Source organism: Coenobita brevimanus, chromosome 52 (genome assembly GCF_032717465.1).
Source record: "Coenobita brevimanus isolate Jiangsu-jjx chromosome 52, ASM3271746v2, whole genome shotgun sequence".
Classification (NCBI taxonomy): domain Eukaryota; kingdom Metazoa; phylum Arthropoda; class Malacostraca; order Decapoda; family Coenobitidae; genus Coenobita; species Coenobita brevimanus.
The window spans coordinates 6,745,312-6,762,285 of record NC_137005.1 but is presented as its reverse complement, the minus strand read 5'-3'; the positions used below and the strand labels follow the sequence as shown (position 1 = coordinate 6,762,285).

Sequence of the window (16,974 nt, the reverse complement as noted above, 5' to 3'; positions counted from 1 at the left end):
CATGAAATGCTATGGAAAAGATTCAGACACGTCACAAGCAATCTGGGGCAGTCGTATTAATGCAGGTACATTTATACTTAACTAGGTTCAATCAGGTTCACCAATGCCGTTAAACTCATTTCCATTTCAACAGATACCACTTTGGTGAGAAAAAAAATAAATAAAAAATAAAAAAATAAAAATAACCTTTCAACTTTTGGCAGGACAAATGATGATGTACCATTCAGTTTAAACTAGACTAGATCATAATTAATCTAAGAACTGAAAAACAATTAAATTTATAGTAAAGTACTGTACAGTATACTGTATACGGCACAACATTATGGACTCTTGAGGAAGTGGTGACACTACTACAATATCACAGCCAGATGGTAAATGAGAGGGAAACTAGAACAAAATCTTTTTTAACCTCTGATTTACGTCACACACTAAATCAAAGAGCTGTGCTCTACATCTCAGCCACTAAATCTGACAAATGAGAAAGAATGAGAAATCGAGTCTTACATATATAATCTTAGTGTTAACCCACTGTTTTCAATGCTCACATAGGGGTACAGAGGAAACACAACAAATATGAAAAGAAAGTGACAGTTCTATGGTAATCAAGCACAAAATGAGTGTAACAGCAACTTACCTCAACTTCACCCTGGTCCAAGATGTAGAAGTTGTCACCTTCATCATCTTGTTGAATGATAACTTCCCCAGGCAAGGCATTGACAGGAAACATGGCATCAAAGATGTCTGACCGCTCGTTTTCATCCAAGTGAGCAAATAGCACATTCTTCCCTATGGCTTTCTGCAGAGCACCCATTGTTTTGTAGTCTTTGGGCACCACCTACAAATGGATGGATGCAATGGTAACATTGTGGATGGAATGGTAACATTGTTTTCAGTGAAATCCATAACTTTTTCCTTTAATACTCATTGAGACATTCATGCATTTAAAATTTATAGTCATACAACCATAAATGGCAGTTTTTTTTTTTTTTTTTATTTTTTTTTTTGCTAGGGTCAAATTTACATAATAATTATTCAGACATGTTTTACAATACTGTTTTACATTAAACAAATTTGCATACCGGTATCTGTTGCAGGAAGCTGACTTGCCACATAAAAAATAGCTTTGGTAAACTTTGATGTTGTGTGAAAATGAACTGTTTTATTACTAAAATTACATCATAATGAAGAGTTAGTCAAAAAACTATGTGCACACATTCTTCATGAAACAATCTAACACTAAAAAACACTGGACATCGCAAAATGTCCACTGATTCCACCTGGCAACGGTGTCCCAGCTTCACAAATCATTTACTAATAGAACTGTTTACCTAATCACCAGGAAACATTCTTATTTTAAGCACACTCAGATGAAAACAGATTAATGTTTGGGGGATATCAAGACCATACTGAATAATTAGGATATCACTGAACCCCTCCTGCAGGAAACTGTAAAAAAAAAAAAAAAAAAACAAAAAGTGTTACAAAATTTAACATATTTCAAATATCAAGCCACTTGAAAAGAAAATATTTTCAATGGCCATTATTCTTGAAAACAAAGATGAAATATTAACAATAAACGGTCAGGGAGCAGTCAACTTGAAATCAAAGGCAAAAAGGAACCCCGTTTCTGGGACAACCTATACCAGACTTAACGGACTCAATGTACAGTCGCACACATAAGTATCAATTTACTTAGTGGGTTTTCATGCACTTATAAAGGCAACAGCATGCTTGAATGCATCATCCTTGGTTGCCTAATGACACCTCTCCATGCTACTCAATCTCTAGCAGTCCCTAAACTCTGAGGGTAAAGTTGTATGACCTCATCAAGTCTTTTAAGGTCTGCCTCTCACAATTCTACCCTCAGTGTTTATATCTATCACCCTCTATACCCACTTGTTATCCTCCATCCTCTTCACATGTCCAAACCATCTCAGTATACCCCTTCTCATCACATCACTAATACTGTACATTCAGGTCCCATCCTATATTTCCATTCCCTACGTGTCAAGTGGGGTTGGTGGAGGATTAGTGCCCCTCCCTATAAAACAATTAACTCTAAGCCCTTGGCCACCACGTTTGGGATACATGGCGTCTGGCAATGAATGAATGAATGAATTTGCAATCCTAACCCCCAGACCCACCATTCAAAGATGCATTACACATCCATTGGATCAATCTCATCTCTGTATGACTGAGCCTATGAACATGCTTCTCCTTTACTGCACGTCTCACTACTGTACAGCATTACACTTGTAACACATGCTGCACGCAAGGATCCCTTAGCACAGAGGGAGAGCTCTCTCGATGACAGGAGTGATAACAACTCCCTAAACTTCCTTCACCCACTCCTTTTCTTTTCTACTGAGCTATCTCCAGCCCCAACTCCAGCACATATCATTTCCCCTAAATAACAAAACTCTCCAAACACTTGAGGCCCTCCAGCAAGATTAATAACTTCCTTCCTCTCTTCTTCTGTATGCTTTCCTTTACAAACTGCACACTCAGAATCAGAATTGTTTTGCAACCTACTTCTAATACCACTCCATTCCTTGTGCATCCACTTATCACAAACACTGCAAAAAATGGAGGTATTTCCCACAACCTTGCAGCAAACTGTCTGGCCATACTCCTGTTATTACAGCACCACCACCTGCCCTACACACTGTCGCTTTCGTTTTATCCAAATTTACTCAAAAAAGATACTTTTTCAAACACTGTATATCCATCTGATAAATATCCATGAAATTTATATGCCAGGTGGGTACATACAGAAATAACTATGTTTATGCAAAATAATGACAAAATAACTCATTAAGAAATTTATCTGACAGGTGGGTACATAGAGAAATAACTATGTTTATGTAAAATAATAATAACTCATTAAGAAAGTTAGAGAAAAGTTTGTCAGGAGTGAGACCAAACTGCCTTGGTTGACACTACTGGAAACTAATGAGAGAAAGCCATTATCATGGCTTATATAAGAACATTATTACCATAATCACCTTAACCAAATTCCCTAAAAACAGAAGGCAACAGGCCTATTTCTTGGTTGCACAAGATTTTGAGTTTTAATTGGATTAATAAGTGCCAGTACATACCTTCTTAACATATGAGGTTGCATCATCCTCAGAGAGTGGTTCAGCTGAGATGGCCCCCCGCCGAGTGGTGTTGGTGGCAATGTGTGTGGGCATCGGACTGAGGTCATCAGCATCATCAGGAGTCACCACACGACGCTCACACTCACGTACCGCTTCCTGCAAAAAAGAAGTTAGTTATTGTTTCAGGCTTCACTATAATGTTTCTCCTTGTAGCTATTGTTTCATGTTTCACTGCAATGTTTTCTTGGCAATGTACCAGTATAGTACAGTACATTACGTACAACTAACTTTTATTCTGGACACTGCAAAATGATCTTATTCAACAACGGAAAAGCCCTATCAGGTAAAGGGTTGAAACCAATTTGAATGAACACTTTTCTTGGTAAAGGATGCCCATTAGGTTTTTTACTACAACCAAGTATATTCAGCAGAGGACAATTCTGACAGGTATGGGATAAATACAGTATGTACTGAGGTACCAACTTTTCAAATTAAGTACACACAGACTGCCACAAGCAAGCATGTTAAAGCCTTTATAAGCAATAACATTATAAACAATACAGCATACTAGTTTCAATTGTATCAATGACAGTGAACATCTACCCATCTATCATGCCGGTCCATTATCATGCCAAGGTTCAAATCCTGGTGTGGGTAGCTGGTGTCCATCCATCCTTTGTAGGCTGAAAGGTAATATGAGTACCTTGGGTAACACCTACAGCAGGTAACTGAGGTAACCTGGATGAAGCAGTGGCCTTGTATCTCAGGATACTGGATGACTAACCTACCACAGGCTCAACGGCCTAAGTTATGGTGATGAGCAATGTGGCTGTTTGCATAAATGGTGTCTGCCTCCACTTTTTCCTATACAGTACACTACACTCTAAAGCACACATCTCCATGATTAAAGTCACAAACGTATGCCAAAGAAGCTGTGACATCAGTACCTATAATCATCTTTTTGCAGCCAACCAGTCAACACCACTTCCCATCCATGCAACTTTGTCTGCTATACAAAAAAAAACAGCTCTTTTCTACAGTATGTACCTCTGACATTTCTATCACTCAATATCCAATACTCAATACTACACTGGTATGTGATATTTAGTGACAGTGCTTGAGTTGCAACAAATGCATTTTTGACTGCCAATGTGTTCCTGCTCTTAGGTTTCACTTTATCTTTGCCATAAAAGACTTATATAATAGTAATGGACCTGAAAGTAGTTTTTTTAGCACAAAGGGGTTAAAACATTCACAGATATTCTCTTATCAAAGCTCGCGTCTCTTCTTGACTATAATGAACATGTGGTTATTAAAGTAAGGGTAGGGGATGGTGTTTCATTAACTTCAGAATTACAATATCTTCTGATAAACAAGTAGCGTACTGAAGAATTCTTGCTATCCCAGGCTTGACTAGTTTTTTTTTTTTTTTTTTTTTTTTTTTTCTTTTTTTTAAATACTATTTTTTTGTAACAAGTGAAACATGATGATGATGATGATGATGATGATACAACTTCACACTTAGAATGAAAATGAGAGAGCAGCCTGCCAATCATCTAATACAGTACACATTATTTAAGTGCTTACATAATCCTGAAATGACAATGTGCAGTTTAATTAAAGGTATGAGAGTCAATATAAATAACAGTTGCTATGTCTTACTGTACTGTATAATTCAGTGGTGGTCCAGATAAAAAGTGGCGATATGGTTTATCAGATATTAGATTCCTTCTTGCTATCCTTTTTACTTTCCTAGACTTGTCACACATTTAACAGCACCTGTATTATTATCATTATTATTTATTTATTATTATTATTATTTTTATTATTATTATTATCAGTATTACTACCTCCACCAAAGAGGTTATGTTTTTGCCTGAGTTTGCTATCCGGCTCTCACCTGAGGGTCCCGGGCCTGAGTTTGTTTGATTGCCAGTCTTTTTGTCTGTCTGTCTGTTAGCAGAATTACTCGAAAAGTTATGAATGGATTTTGATGAAATTTTGTGGAAGGGTGGGCCATGGGCCAAGGACAAAATGATTAAATTTGGGGCAGGATCCAGATCTGGAGTATCCTGCACAATATCTCCGAAAGTTCTCAATGAATTTCAATGAAATTTTGTGGAGAGGTGGGCCACGGACCAAGAAAGAATTGACCAAATTTGGAGGCGGATCCGGATCCTATATCCACCGATCTGTTAGCAGGATTACTAAAAAAGTTATGAATGGATTTTGATGAAATTTTATGGAAAGGTGGGCCAAGGGCCAAGGAAGAAGTGATTAAATCTGGGTGCAGATCTGGAGTATCCCACACAGTATCTCCAAAAGTTCTCAATGAATTTCAATGAAATTTTGTGGAAAGGTGGGCCACAGACTAAGAATGAATTTATTATATTTTGGAGAAGATCCAGATCTGGACCCTATATCCACGGATCCAGACCCGTATCCTTTATAATGGCAATGGCATTGGTGGAGGTATATGCTCTGAGTGCTTTCTAGTTGTTGTTTTTATTATTATTATTATTTATTATTATTACTATTATTATTATTATTATTATTATTATGATGATGATGATGATGATGATGACGATGATGATGATGACGATGATGATGATGATGATGATGATGATGATTATGAGCAGCAGCTGCAGCAGCAGTAGAAGTAGAACTGTAGTACTACCGATGTTATGCTGATTTGTACTGCATTGCTGAAAATCATCACACAAAGTTTTCTGCAGTGTTCAATTTTACAATATGATATAGGTTATTTTAATGCATACATTTCTATACCCCAAAACTCACACACACACACACACACACACAAAATCACTCAAGGGTATGGTTCGAGCAGGATGCACGTGACATCGCAAAAAAAGTAGCAAAATATTTTCTCTCTGAAAGTAGTGGGGAGATGCCAATTCCCCTTTGAAATCTGTGAGGGGTAAACATTGCTCTCCTTCCCCCCGCCCACCACGTTCCCCCTCCACTACACCACGTCTGTCCATTACATTTGCCAGAATAATTATTTATTTATCATTTACATGTATCTCCATCAGGGCAATGGTGTGAGAAAGTCTGTATATAGTAAATGAATTCATGTCTATCAGGGCACCAGAGTGAGATGGTTTGTATACAGTAAATGAAACATGTCTATCAGGATAACAGTGTGAGAAGGTTTGCATATAGTAAGGGAAACATGTTTTTACATGTACCGTGTTCATGATGAACCAATCTGTTAACCTGACGCAAAGTCCCCCCCCGCCCCCCCGCTCTCACTCTCTCTCTCTCACTGGAAGGAAAACATACCCAGAATTTTCCACAGAAGGAGAACAGCTGCCTAGTCTTAGTGTTGGTACTAATTGTAGTATCAACGTTAGTATTAGTATTAGCATACAGTACATTGTAGCCCCAGGTTCATCTGAAATGTGAACCTGGTGGACTGAAGGTAGAAACTGCCCTCCTCCAGTTGCCCACCATCCTCCTACAGTACTGGGAGGAAGCTGAGGAACGTCTGTATAACTGGGCAGTCAGAGCCACCCAGATATATCAAAGCCACCACGTGAAGGCGTCCCTCTCCAGCAATGTTTTAGTGAGTGAGGTGGCATAAGAAGAGTGAGGGTGGAGGGTTGTTGTGGAACGAGAGTGAGTGGAGTGGTGAGTAGGGCTGGTGGGGTGTTACAGTGGAATGAGGGTCGGGTGGAGTAGCGAGGGAGTGAGGTGGTGTGAGTGGAGTGCTAAAGGCAGAATGTTTGGAGCAGACTGAGTGTAGGGTGACGCAGTGCAAAGAGTTGGTGGAGTGTTACAGTGGGGTGAGAGTTGGGTGGAGTAGTGAGGGAGTGAGGGCTGGGTGGAGTAGTGAGGAAGTGGCGTGAGTGACAACCGCAGTACACGCCACAGCCACCACCACCCAGTATTGTTCACACACACACACACACACAAACACACACACACACACACACACACACACACACACACACATAAACCACCAAAACAAACACTCATCAATACTACTACCACCACCTACACCCTTTTTCACACACACACACACACACACACACACACAGTGCAGGTCAACAATCCAACAAACAGATTCACCTCCCTTTAACTTTCCATACAGATATAACTCTCTCTCTCTCTCTCTCTCTCTCTCTCTCTCTCTCTCTCTCTCGGCCGGAGATGAGACACTGGTATAAATTTCCTTTCCTTAAACACACCAAGAACACGGGAAGCTGCGTTTTTTATTTCTGATGCGTCACAGTGTGTGTGTGTGTGTGTGTGTGTGTGTGTGTGTGTGTGTGTGTGTGTGTGTGTGTGTGTGTGTGTGTGTGTGTGTGTGTGTGTGTGTGTGTGTGTGTGTGTGTGTGTGTGTGTGTGTGTGTGTGTGTGTGTGTGTGTGTGTGTGTGTGTGTGTGTGTGTGTGTGTGTGTGTGTGTGTGTGTGTGTGTGTGTGTGTGTGTGTGTGTGTGTGTGTGTGTGTGTGTGTGTGTGTGTGTGTGTGTGTGTGTGTGTGTGTGTGTGTGTGTGTGTGTGTGTGTGTGTGTGTGTGTGTGTGTGTGTGTGTGTGTGTGTGTGTGTGTGTGTGTGTGTGTGTGTGTGTGTGTGTGTGTGTGTGTGTGTGTGTGTGTGTGTGTGTGTGTGTGTGTGTGTGTGTGTGTGTGTGTGTGTGTGTGTGTGTGTGTGTGTGTGTGTGTGTGTGTGTGTGTGTGTGTGTGTGTGTGTGTGTGTGTGTGTGTGTGTGTGTGTGTGTGTGTGTGTGTGTGTGTGTGTGTGTGTGTGTGTGTGTGTGTGTGTGTGTGTGTGTGTGTGTGTGTGTGTGTGTGTGTGTGTGTGTGTGTGTGTGTGTGTGTGTGCGCGGGCAAGATACAGAATGGGTGATCAACAACTATGCTTTCTCGTCCATAACACACAAACTTTATTTCCTTCCTCTGTCATATTTCTTCCAGGTAAATCTAACGAGGATGGCCAAGTAGGGTGCAAAGAGGAATTAGCGGGTTAGATCTACAGTTAGGGATGAAAGTTAGACTAATATTATCCTTCTTCTGCCTCTCGCTTTCCTCAGATGGGTAATATTCCTAGGCTGAGGGAGTCTTGGTATGCATCTCTGCCCATATGTTAAGCTAGAGAAAAGTGAGAGAACAGTACGCTCTCTCTCTATCTCTCTCTCTCTCTCTCTCTCTCTCTCTCTCTCTCTCTCGATACACCGATAATATGATTCCTTTATCTAAACTGTATATTCACGACAGAGAAGATATGCTTGTCTGTTGTCCGAAAGACCGCGAATTCGACCCCACACAAGGGTAGGGAACTGTCTGATGATGTAAATTTAAACTGTACTTAAAGTTTGTTAACTAATCTTCCCTAAGACTCACGGACATGCCATAGAGACACTCCCAATTAGAGAGAGAGAGAGAGAAATCCTAATAAAGAAGGTAGAAATATTAAAAGACGTAATAGGAAGACTAGTAAAGATGAAAGCTAAAATAAAATGAAAGAAGTGACCAACAGGACTAGTAAAAAAGGAAGCTATAATAAAAATAAATAATAAAATGAAAGACAAGACAAAGGACCAGTAATGGAGTTAGAATAAAATGAAAGTGACTAACAGGAGCAGTAAAGCAATTAAGAAAATGAAAGACGTGATTAAAAGGCCTAGTAAAGGAATTAAATAAAATGGAAGACGTGACTAACAGAACTAGCAAAGGATAAAATAAAACAAGTGACTGAAAGGACTAGTAAAGCTGGAAAAATAATGAAAGAAGTGATTACCATGACTAGTAAGGAGGGAAAAATGAATAAAATGAAAGAAGTGACAAACAGGTGGACTAGTAAAGGAGCTTGAAATATGCAGTGGGTGTTATCGTAGTAAAGAAGTAATAAAAATTCTTACGACGGGATACTGCAATTACCATGATGGCGCTGAGGGGAGGGAGGGACGAGGAAGGACGGAGGGAGGGGAAATGGATGAGAGGGGGGAGAGAAGGTAGGAGGGGGAGGGAGAGGGAGAGAAGATAGGAGGGAGGAGGAGAGAAAGTAGGTGACAGGGGGGAGAGAACGTAGGTGTGAGGGGAGAACATAAGTGGGAGCAGGGAAAGAAAGCAGAAGGGAGGGGAAAAGGGAGGAAGGGAGGTCGAAAGTGAGAGGGTATGGGGGAAAGGGTGGGGGAGAAAGAGAAAAATAACTGAGGAGCAGGAGGAGTAGCGGTTGAAGGGGAGGAAGGGGGTCGAGGGGGGGGGGAAGGTGAGAGGGAGAGGGAAATGGGGGGTAGAAGGAAAAGGAATGGGGGAGAGAGAAGGGGGTTAAGGAGGAGGACAGAGGTGAGGGGGACTATGGGAGAGGGGAGAGTGAGTGGGGGAGGGGAAGGGTGCGTGGGGAGGGGAAGGGTGCGTGGGGGAAGTAAAGGGGCCTCAGTAATGGCGGTCATTATGGGGGACTGTAATCATACCTTGTCCCTTTGATTTGATGGGGAGGGTGGAGGGTGTCATTATGATGGGTGGAAGACTTCAAGGTGGAGGCGACGAGGGGTAGTGGAGCAACAGAGTGGATGAAAGGTATGCTGTGAAAACGAAGATCCACATGAAACGAGAGTAAACAGATAAGAAGTGGAACAACAGAGTGGAAGATGAGACTGTCATGAATAAGGAGAGTCACATGATGGGAGAGTAGGTATGGTATTATAAGAATTGATGTAAGAGAATGGATGAAGTGTGTGCTGTGAAAACAAAGGACAAAAACAGTTACCCCCCAAACTTAAACCCTAAGCAGTTCAAGTCCAACTGTTATAGACTTTTTTTTTTTTTTTTTCCCGTGAGTGGAAGACACCTGTAGTCTCGTATATGGATTTTCTAAAATGTGTTTTATCTTCCTCTGTTCATCACCTGTATAAAAAAAAAAAAAAAGAAAGAAAGAAAAAGGAAGGAAGAAGAATAGGAAAGATAGATAAGACATGAGAAGGGAGGATAACTGCAGTAGGCTGGGTGGTCTACGTCAAGCAGCTCCTATAAATGTGACAACAATACTAGAATATGACAAGGATAGCAAAGAAGGCTATGAATGCAGGATGGGTGACAGAATACTTAGAGGATGCGAAGAAAGATACCTACAGAAAGTATTAAGAAAAAGATAAAACGCACACCAAAAATAAAAATAACAAAATAGATGTGACATGGTGAGGATGCAAATGGGGAAAGTGAGGCGGGATATGTATAGGATGTGAGAAAATATACGCACAGTAAGGGTCTGGAAACGTCACAGCAAACATGTATATTAGTTACAGTACTATAATAGATGAGGATTGTGGTGTGGACAGGACGATGCAGAAGGTGGAAAGACAAGACATTCACCTATCTATTTATCTATGTATCTGTCTGTCTGTCTGTCTGTCTAGTAATGCAGCAGCAACAGATGAAGATTATGCGGAGGGAAGGGGTGGAGGTGAGGGCAACATGAACAAATGACTGTGTTGCATGGGACCACGACCTCCATCACCCACCACCACCATGACACCACCACCAATAATACCTCATTGTCTCTGCTTCTTAAGTCCAAGAGACACACGCACGACTCCATAACACAACACCCTACCTCCACTGGACAAAAGGGCGAGACTATAAAAAAAAAAAAAAAAAAAAAAAAACACGCATCACTTCTCGCAGACAAAAATATGTTATGTCTCAGTCATGGAGATATTCAGCGGTTGGAATAAACATTTTAAACACTTGAAAAATTATGAAAACAATTATACTTACTTTTAAAATACCTAATTATACTAAAATGATCAGACAAAGCTTACGTGATGGAAATAACAAGAATCCTCCAACCACTCACTTCAATTACTTTATGATTTTTTTTTTTTTACTGTCTTCTGTGTTATACAAATCCTTCTTATGTCGTCATACTCTGTATAAATAACGTACAAAAGAACATTACCCAGCCAAATCCAAAAATAAATCGGTAAGGAAGAGGTGTTAGGGAGCTTTCTTACCCAACGAAAACGCAAACGTTAATTTTCTTTCCAACCAGCTCTTGCTCATGTCAACTTCTCAAACTTTTCTTCTCACCACTTACGTTGATATCCTTATAAAGTTTCACCTCTTTTATGAAACTCTTGAACGGGGCCTTCTCTCACACGCCTTGCCTTAAAATACCGTCAGTTTTGTGTGTGTGTGTGTGTGTGTGTGTGTGTGTGTGTGTGTGTGTGTGTGTGTGTGTGTGTGTGTGTGTGTGTGTGTGTGTGTGTGTGTGTGTGTTTCAATCTTGATTCATACAGACGATTTAAATCAGCTTAGATGCGATTTTTCAAACTGGAAACATAGAGCTGTATAGAAAAAAATTGTGCATTCATTGGCCAATAAAATAAGTAAATAAATAAATAAAAAATGATAAGAGAAAGAGTAAATGTACCTTACCAACATTCTCCTGACCCTCAACCTCATCACCTTACTTCTTACGAAACTTTTCCTTCAAACTTCCCGCCAAAATATTGTTCAAACATCATATTCTTCGTCTCACCCTTCTTTCTCTAACTTCCAATCCATTTCTCTCTAGTAATTCCTTAAGTTTCTATTACTTCCTTAACTGTCCCTTTAAGTTTCCATTACATCCTTAACTGTTCTTTTCAGTTCCCAATATTTTCTTAACTGCTTAGATGACAGCCTCACTTTGATGTTCTGTTTTGGTTACTGCAAGACGATATTTTGCAGTCGAAGTAAAAATTCTGCTCTCTAAAGCCTTAACCTTATTCCTCTGTGATTCTTACTTCAACTTCTGCTTTTCTAGAGTTTTCCCGCTGTTTTATCCGTCTCCCCTTAACTACGTCTTTGTCATGGTTATCTACCATCATCATCACCATTATCATCACCACTACCATCACCATCATCCTATATCACTGACTATCCTGCAAGAGTATTAAACATCCTATATCATCATCAATATCCACCATCTGTATAAATCATCATCATCATCATCGTCCCCGTCCGCCACCACAATACCACACCCCACCTGCTGGCCTCACAGGACCTATCTCGTTTCACTGTGGCGATCCGGCCTTCCCCACTTCACTTCACCCAACTTGCCCCCTTCCCTCCCCTCCCTTCATCCCACCAAGCCACACCTCACTTCATCCCACATCATCTCCCCAAAACTCACCTCACCAAATCTCGTCCTGCCTCACCGCACCCCACCCAACTCTACCCTCCCTTCACCTCACCAAGTCTCACCCCACTCCATCTTACCTCATCTCACCTAATCTCACCTCACCTTACCTTCTCTTACCTAAATCACCGTCACTTATGTTACATAGTGCTCGGATAGCTAAATTGATTATGTCTTGCTTTCTTCGCTAAACTGGCCAAGGTCCATACTGCTGGGGGGGGGGGAGAGGGAGAGGGATAAGGAATGGGAGTGGGAAAAGGAGGAGGAGAGTACAAAAAAGATCAAGTGCTAAGAGTGAGAGGAGGGAGGAGGAAGTGTAAAGGAGGGCAAGAGATGTGAAGAGGACGAAAAGGGAGGGAAGAGGGGACTGTGGAAAGGAATGAAGGAGAAGAAAAAGGGGAGGAAGAAATGAGAGAGAAGGAAGTGGAAGGTGTGGAAGGAGAGAGAAAGAGGGAGAGGGTATGAAGAGAAGAAAGAGGTAGAAAGGAGAGTTGGAAGAAGAGTGAGAGGACTGACAAACATGTGAGAGGGGAGAACAAGATGGAGAGAAAGGAGGGAAAAAAGGGGAGTGGAGAAAAAAAAGAGAGGGAAAAAAAAAAAAAAAAAAAAAAATATCAAGTGGAAAATGTGAGATGCCGGAATAAGACTGAAAAATAAGCAAATATGAAGAAAGAGGAGATGTGCACAAAGGGAAGAGGGAAGGGAGAGAATTAAGTGGGAGGATGACGATGAAAAGGAAGTGAGAGGATGATGGGAAGATTGGAGTGGAGAAGAACAATGGGAGACTGTCTTGGTAGAGTGCGGTAGGAAGAAGGTGAGGGAGGGAGATAAAGGCAGAGGGGGGAGGAAGAGGCGGTGTGTGGGAAGAAAAGAAAGATAGGCGGCGAATGAAGGAAGAGGAGGAGGAGGAAGGGTGAATAAAGATGAGGCAGCAAATGAAGAAAGACGATGAATTATAGCAGGAAAGACGTACTAATTGCCTCATCCAGTCTTCAAAACATAGTCAAAAGGAGCTTAGGACACGGCAGATACAAAATGAAGACAGTGATACAGAAGATAAATGGCAGCAGACTGTGCTGTGGTGTAAGTTATGGGAGGGCTACATATTACCTCTTTGTTATTCTTTTGCGTCATTATCGAGCTCTTTAGATATACGTCATAAGGTAGGAGGATTATGAAAAATGTGATTGTAGGTGTTAAGTAAGCGAGACACCACAGTCATAGGGTGTCATCATACTATCGTTCAATTATCGTGTTAGCACCAAGGCTCTTACAACATAACCGTACCATAATCATTCTATTGATGGCCATTACGAAAGGCTCGGTGTCATAAATAAATCAGTGCAGTATACAGTACTTAACACCACTGCCTGAATACATTAATGAGTGCTTTTTTAAACACCTGTAAGGATGGACGTGACTTTTTTTTTCTATTTTTTCATTGATGTATGTATGTATGTATTTTTTATATCCTACGACGATTTTGATCAGCTCACGGAGGCTCCTTCCAAGGAAAATATTTTAAACTGCAATATACTTGTCGGTCAACCACAAGAGATGGACGAAATCAGCACTACAATCTTATCTTTATCATAGTCACAAAAATTACAAACCAACCTTCTCGTTGCATTCTGACCATCAAGGGCAACCCCGACCATCAAGAGCAACCCCGACCATCAAAAGTAATCCCAACCATCAAAATAAAGTGCCAATCCCAGCTTAAATCCTCAATCCCGGCGAGAATCAAGCAGCGGATCTGGTGCAGTACTCGACATCCGGGAGAGAGACGGTGGGAGTGGTGGGTGACGTCTGGCTGGGATTAATTCTCTTCATCCTCACCTTCCACCACCCGGCACGAACGCTTCCATCTGCCCTTCTCCCGTTTCCATCGCCAGGTCCACTGGGGTTACCCGGGTTTGTTAAGGGTTCTGGTCTGGTACTATTAATCGCCTCCACTAAGTTCATCTACGTTATGCCAGTCCTTTCCCTCATTGCATGTCTACTTCTAAATCAACCGCCTCTACAAAGCTAATCTACGTTGTGTAAATGCTAGTCCTTTCCCACAGTGTATGTTTGGGAATAATTCACTCGCCTCTCCTGAGCTAATCTAAGGTCGCGACCACACCAAATTCTTGCAGGTGCGGGGGGAACTTCTCATCACAGCCATCCCTACAAGTGGCCCCACAGGACCTGGGCGGGTGCGGGCGAGACCTTCTATGGATTACAATGACACAGAACTCCCGCCCACAGCTGCAAGAACTTGGTGTGGACGCGACCTAAATTCTTCAAAATCTCCCCTATCCCTTCAGTAGCCTACATTTCTCATCTGTTCAGGGAAATCTTCAACCATCCACTCAGACAATGTAGCTCATCTTTCCACACACAGTAGCTCCTTAAAACTTTCTCGGTAACCAACTACAAATCCTCCACTGACCGTCTCTCTACACCATTATTATTAGTTTTTCATATCGTCACAGTCTGAATCCACAAGACATTATACTGAGGTGTAACGTGTAAAATAAATCGCTATGGAAGAGGTGTTACGCAATTCCCTTACCCTCTTACAATACAGCCTTTTAAACCATCCACTCCCAGTCTCTTAAATCCTTCACTAAAAGATTATTATTTCATTCAGACACATTAATGACTTTCTCTCTCTCCCACCCACCCTCTTTCTCTCTCTCTCTCTCTCTCTCTCTCTCTCTCTCTCTCTCTCTCTCTCTCTCTCTCTCTCTTTTTGTGCAAGAAATCCATTAACACCTTCACTACTATGCCAACCCCCTTTCTGTTTTTAATTTATGCCGCCCCAGATATTAGTAGTAGTAGTGGAAGTGGTAGTTGTAGTAGTATAGTAGTAGTGTGAGTGGTGGTGGTGGTGGTGGTGGTAACAGTAGTAGTAGTAGTAGTTGTGGCGGTGGTGGCGGTAAAAGTAGTAGTAATAGTAGTAGTAATAGCAGTAGTAGTAGTTGTGGTGGTAGTGGTGGTTACAGTAGTAGTAGTAGAAGTAGTAGTAGCAGTAGTAATAGTAGTAGTTGCGACTCAAGCTTATCAAAATGTGAACCCGGTGGACTACAGGCTGAAGCTGCCCTCTCCTACAAACCACTCTCCTTTTGGGGGATAGGGAGGGAGTTGAGGGAGGTGTGTATAACCGGGCATCTCCACTGCACAGTTATATCAGTGCCACCACATGAAGGCGTCCCTCTCCAGTACGACAATTTATAAAAGACATGTCGCAGAGAGTTAAAAAAATAAAAAAATAAAACTCGTCCTTCCTTGGCCTCTTGAGGTGAAGAGGTTAATGAAGGCTGTGTCTAACCCCTCCAGTTTGAAAAGTCTCTCTCTCTCTCTCTCTCTCTCTCTCTCTCTCTCTCTCTCTCAGTAACCACTTGTGGACTAAAGGGTTCTTCTGACTAGAATTATCTGACGTTGGCAAGAATAAAACGAACACATCAATCTCTCTCTCTCTCTCTCTCTATCTATCTATCTATCTATCTATCTCTCATGGATCCACCAAAACATTGACGGCACACTGACTCGGAAAAAAAAAAATAAATAAAAAAAAAAAAAAAAAAAAAAAAAAAAAAAAAAAAAACTCATTTGCCTATATCACTCATTTTCCACATTTTTTCCTCCACTTCCATTCCACTCACCCATAAATCCACCCACTGTCCATTCACCTCCTGGCACAAGTCCACCTTATTCCACTGAGATGGGGGATATATAAGGCTGGGCAGGGGAGTTGTAGTGGACAGAGAAATGGTACAGACGTGGCGAGAATGGGAAAGTGGAGATGGCCAAGAATAAAAGAGGAAAGAGGAAGAAGAGGACAGAGGACGAACAGAGTAAAGGAGTAAAGGCAGATGCTGGAAGAAAGAGGATGGCAGAAGAAGATAATGAAAGAAGAGGGCAGAAAAAGAAGAGGGAAGAGGAAGATGATGGCAGAGAGAGAGAGAGAGAGGACGCAACAGGAAGAAGAGGGAAGAGGAGGAAGAGGACAGAGGAAGAAGAGGACAGAGGAAGTTAACATGGCAGAGGAAGAAGCTGAGATGGAAAAAGTTAAGATAGTGGATGAAGAACAAGACGACAGAGGAATAAGAAGTTGAGAAGACAAGGGAAGATGTTGATAAGGCATAGAAAGAAGTAGGCAAGGCACAGGAAGATGTGGATAAGGCACAGGAAGAAGTGGATAAGGCACAGGAAGATGTGGATAAGGCACAGGAAAAAGAGGATAAGGCACAGGAAGAAGTGGTTAAGGCACAGGAAGAAGTTGTTATGTATGCCGTCCTCTCGTCCCTCAGGCATCAGTTATGGCGCCAAGGGTCGTATCCATAAATAATCTTAAGCTTATTTCTATGATAAGCAAGTGTCCGCTATGAATTACTCAGTCCTGTCCTATTATTCACTTCATTATTCACTCCAGTTTGGCTGTGAAGTATTTGGCAGCTGTATAGGTCAAGATGAAAGTGAAAACAAGGATTCTCATACACACTTTAGGCTTAAGAAAGTTTGTGAATAGGGCTCCAGGGTTGTGTACGTCTTCCCCCTCCCCTCCCCCTTTCTCCCCTCCCCCCCAAGAGTGACCACAGGCAGAGTTATGAGGACACGAAAGGACTAAGGACGGGGGAGGGGGGAAGGAAGAGGCGAGGGGGGAAGGAAAGGGGAGGAGGAGGAGGAGGAGGAAGAGGAAAAAGGAGAGAGGAGAGGTGAGGAAGGAAGAGTGGAGAAT

The 16,974-nt window shown here is 41.6% G+C and overlaps 1 protein-coding gene across 2 annotated transcripts in view; it reads right to left on the bottom strand.

Moving 5' to 3' along the window:
* Window positions 1-16,974, bottom strand: part of Pka-R1 (protein kinase, cAMP-dependent, regulatory subunit type 1) — a 194,568-nt gene that overhangs the window by 24,045 nt on the left and 153,549 nt on the right. For both annotated transcript variants that reach the window (XM_080272982.1, XM_080272983.1), the window contains 2 exons: window positions 3,102-3,257; window positions 635-835 (listed from right to left, as the gene is read on the bottom strand). In XM_080272982.1, the coding sequence (XP_080129108.1) occupies window positions 635-835; window positions 3,102-3,257 (357 nt within the window). The remainder of the gene's footprint in view (window positions 1-634; window positions 836-3,101; window positions 3,258-16,974) is intronic.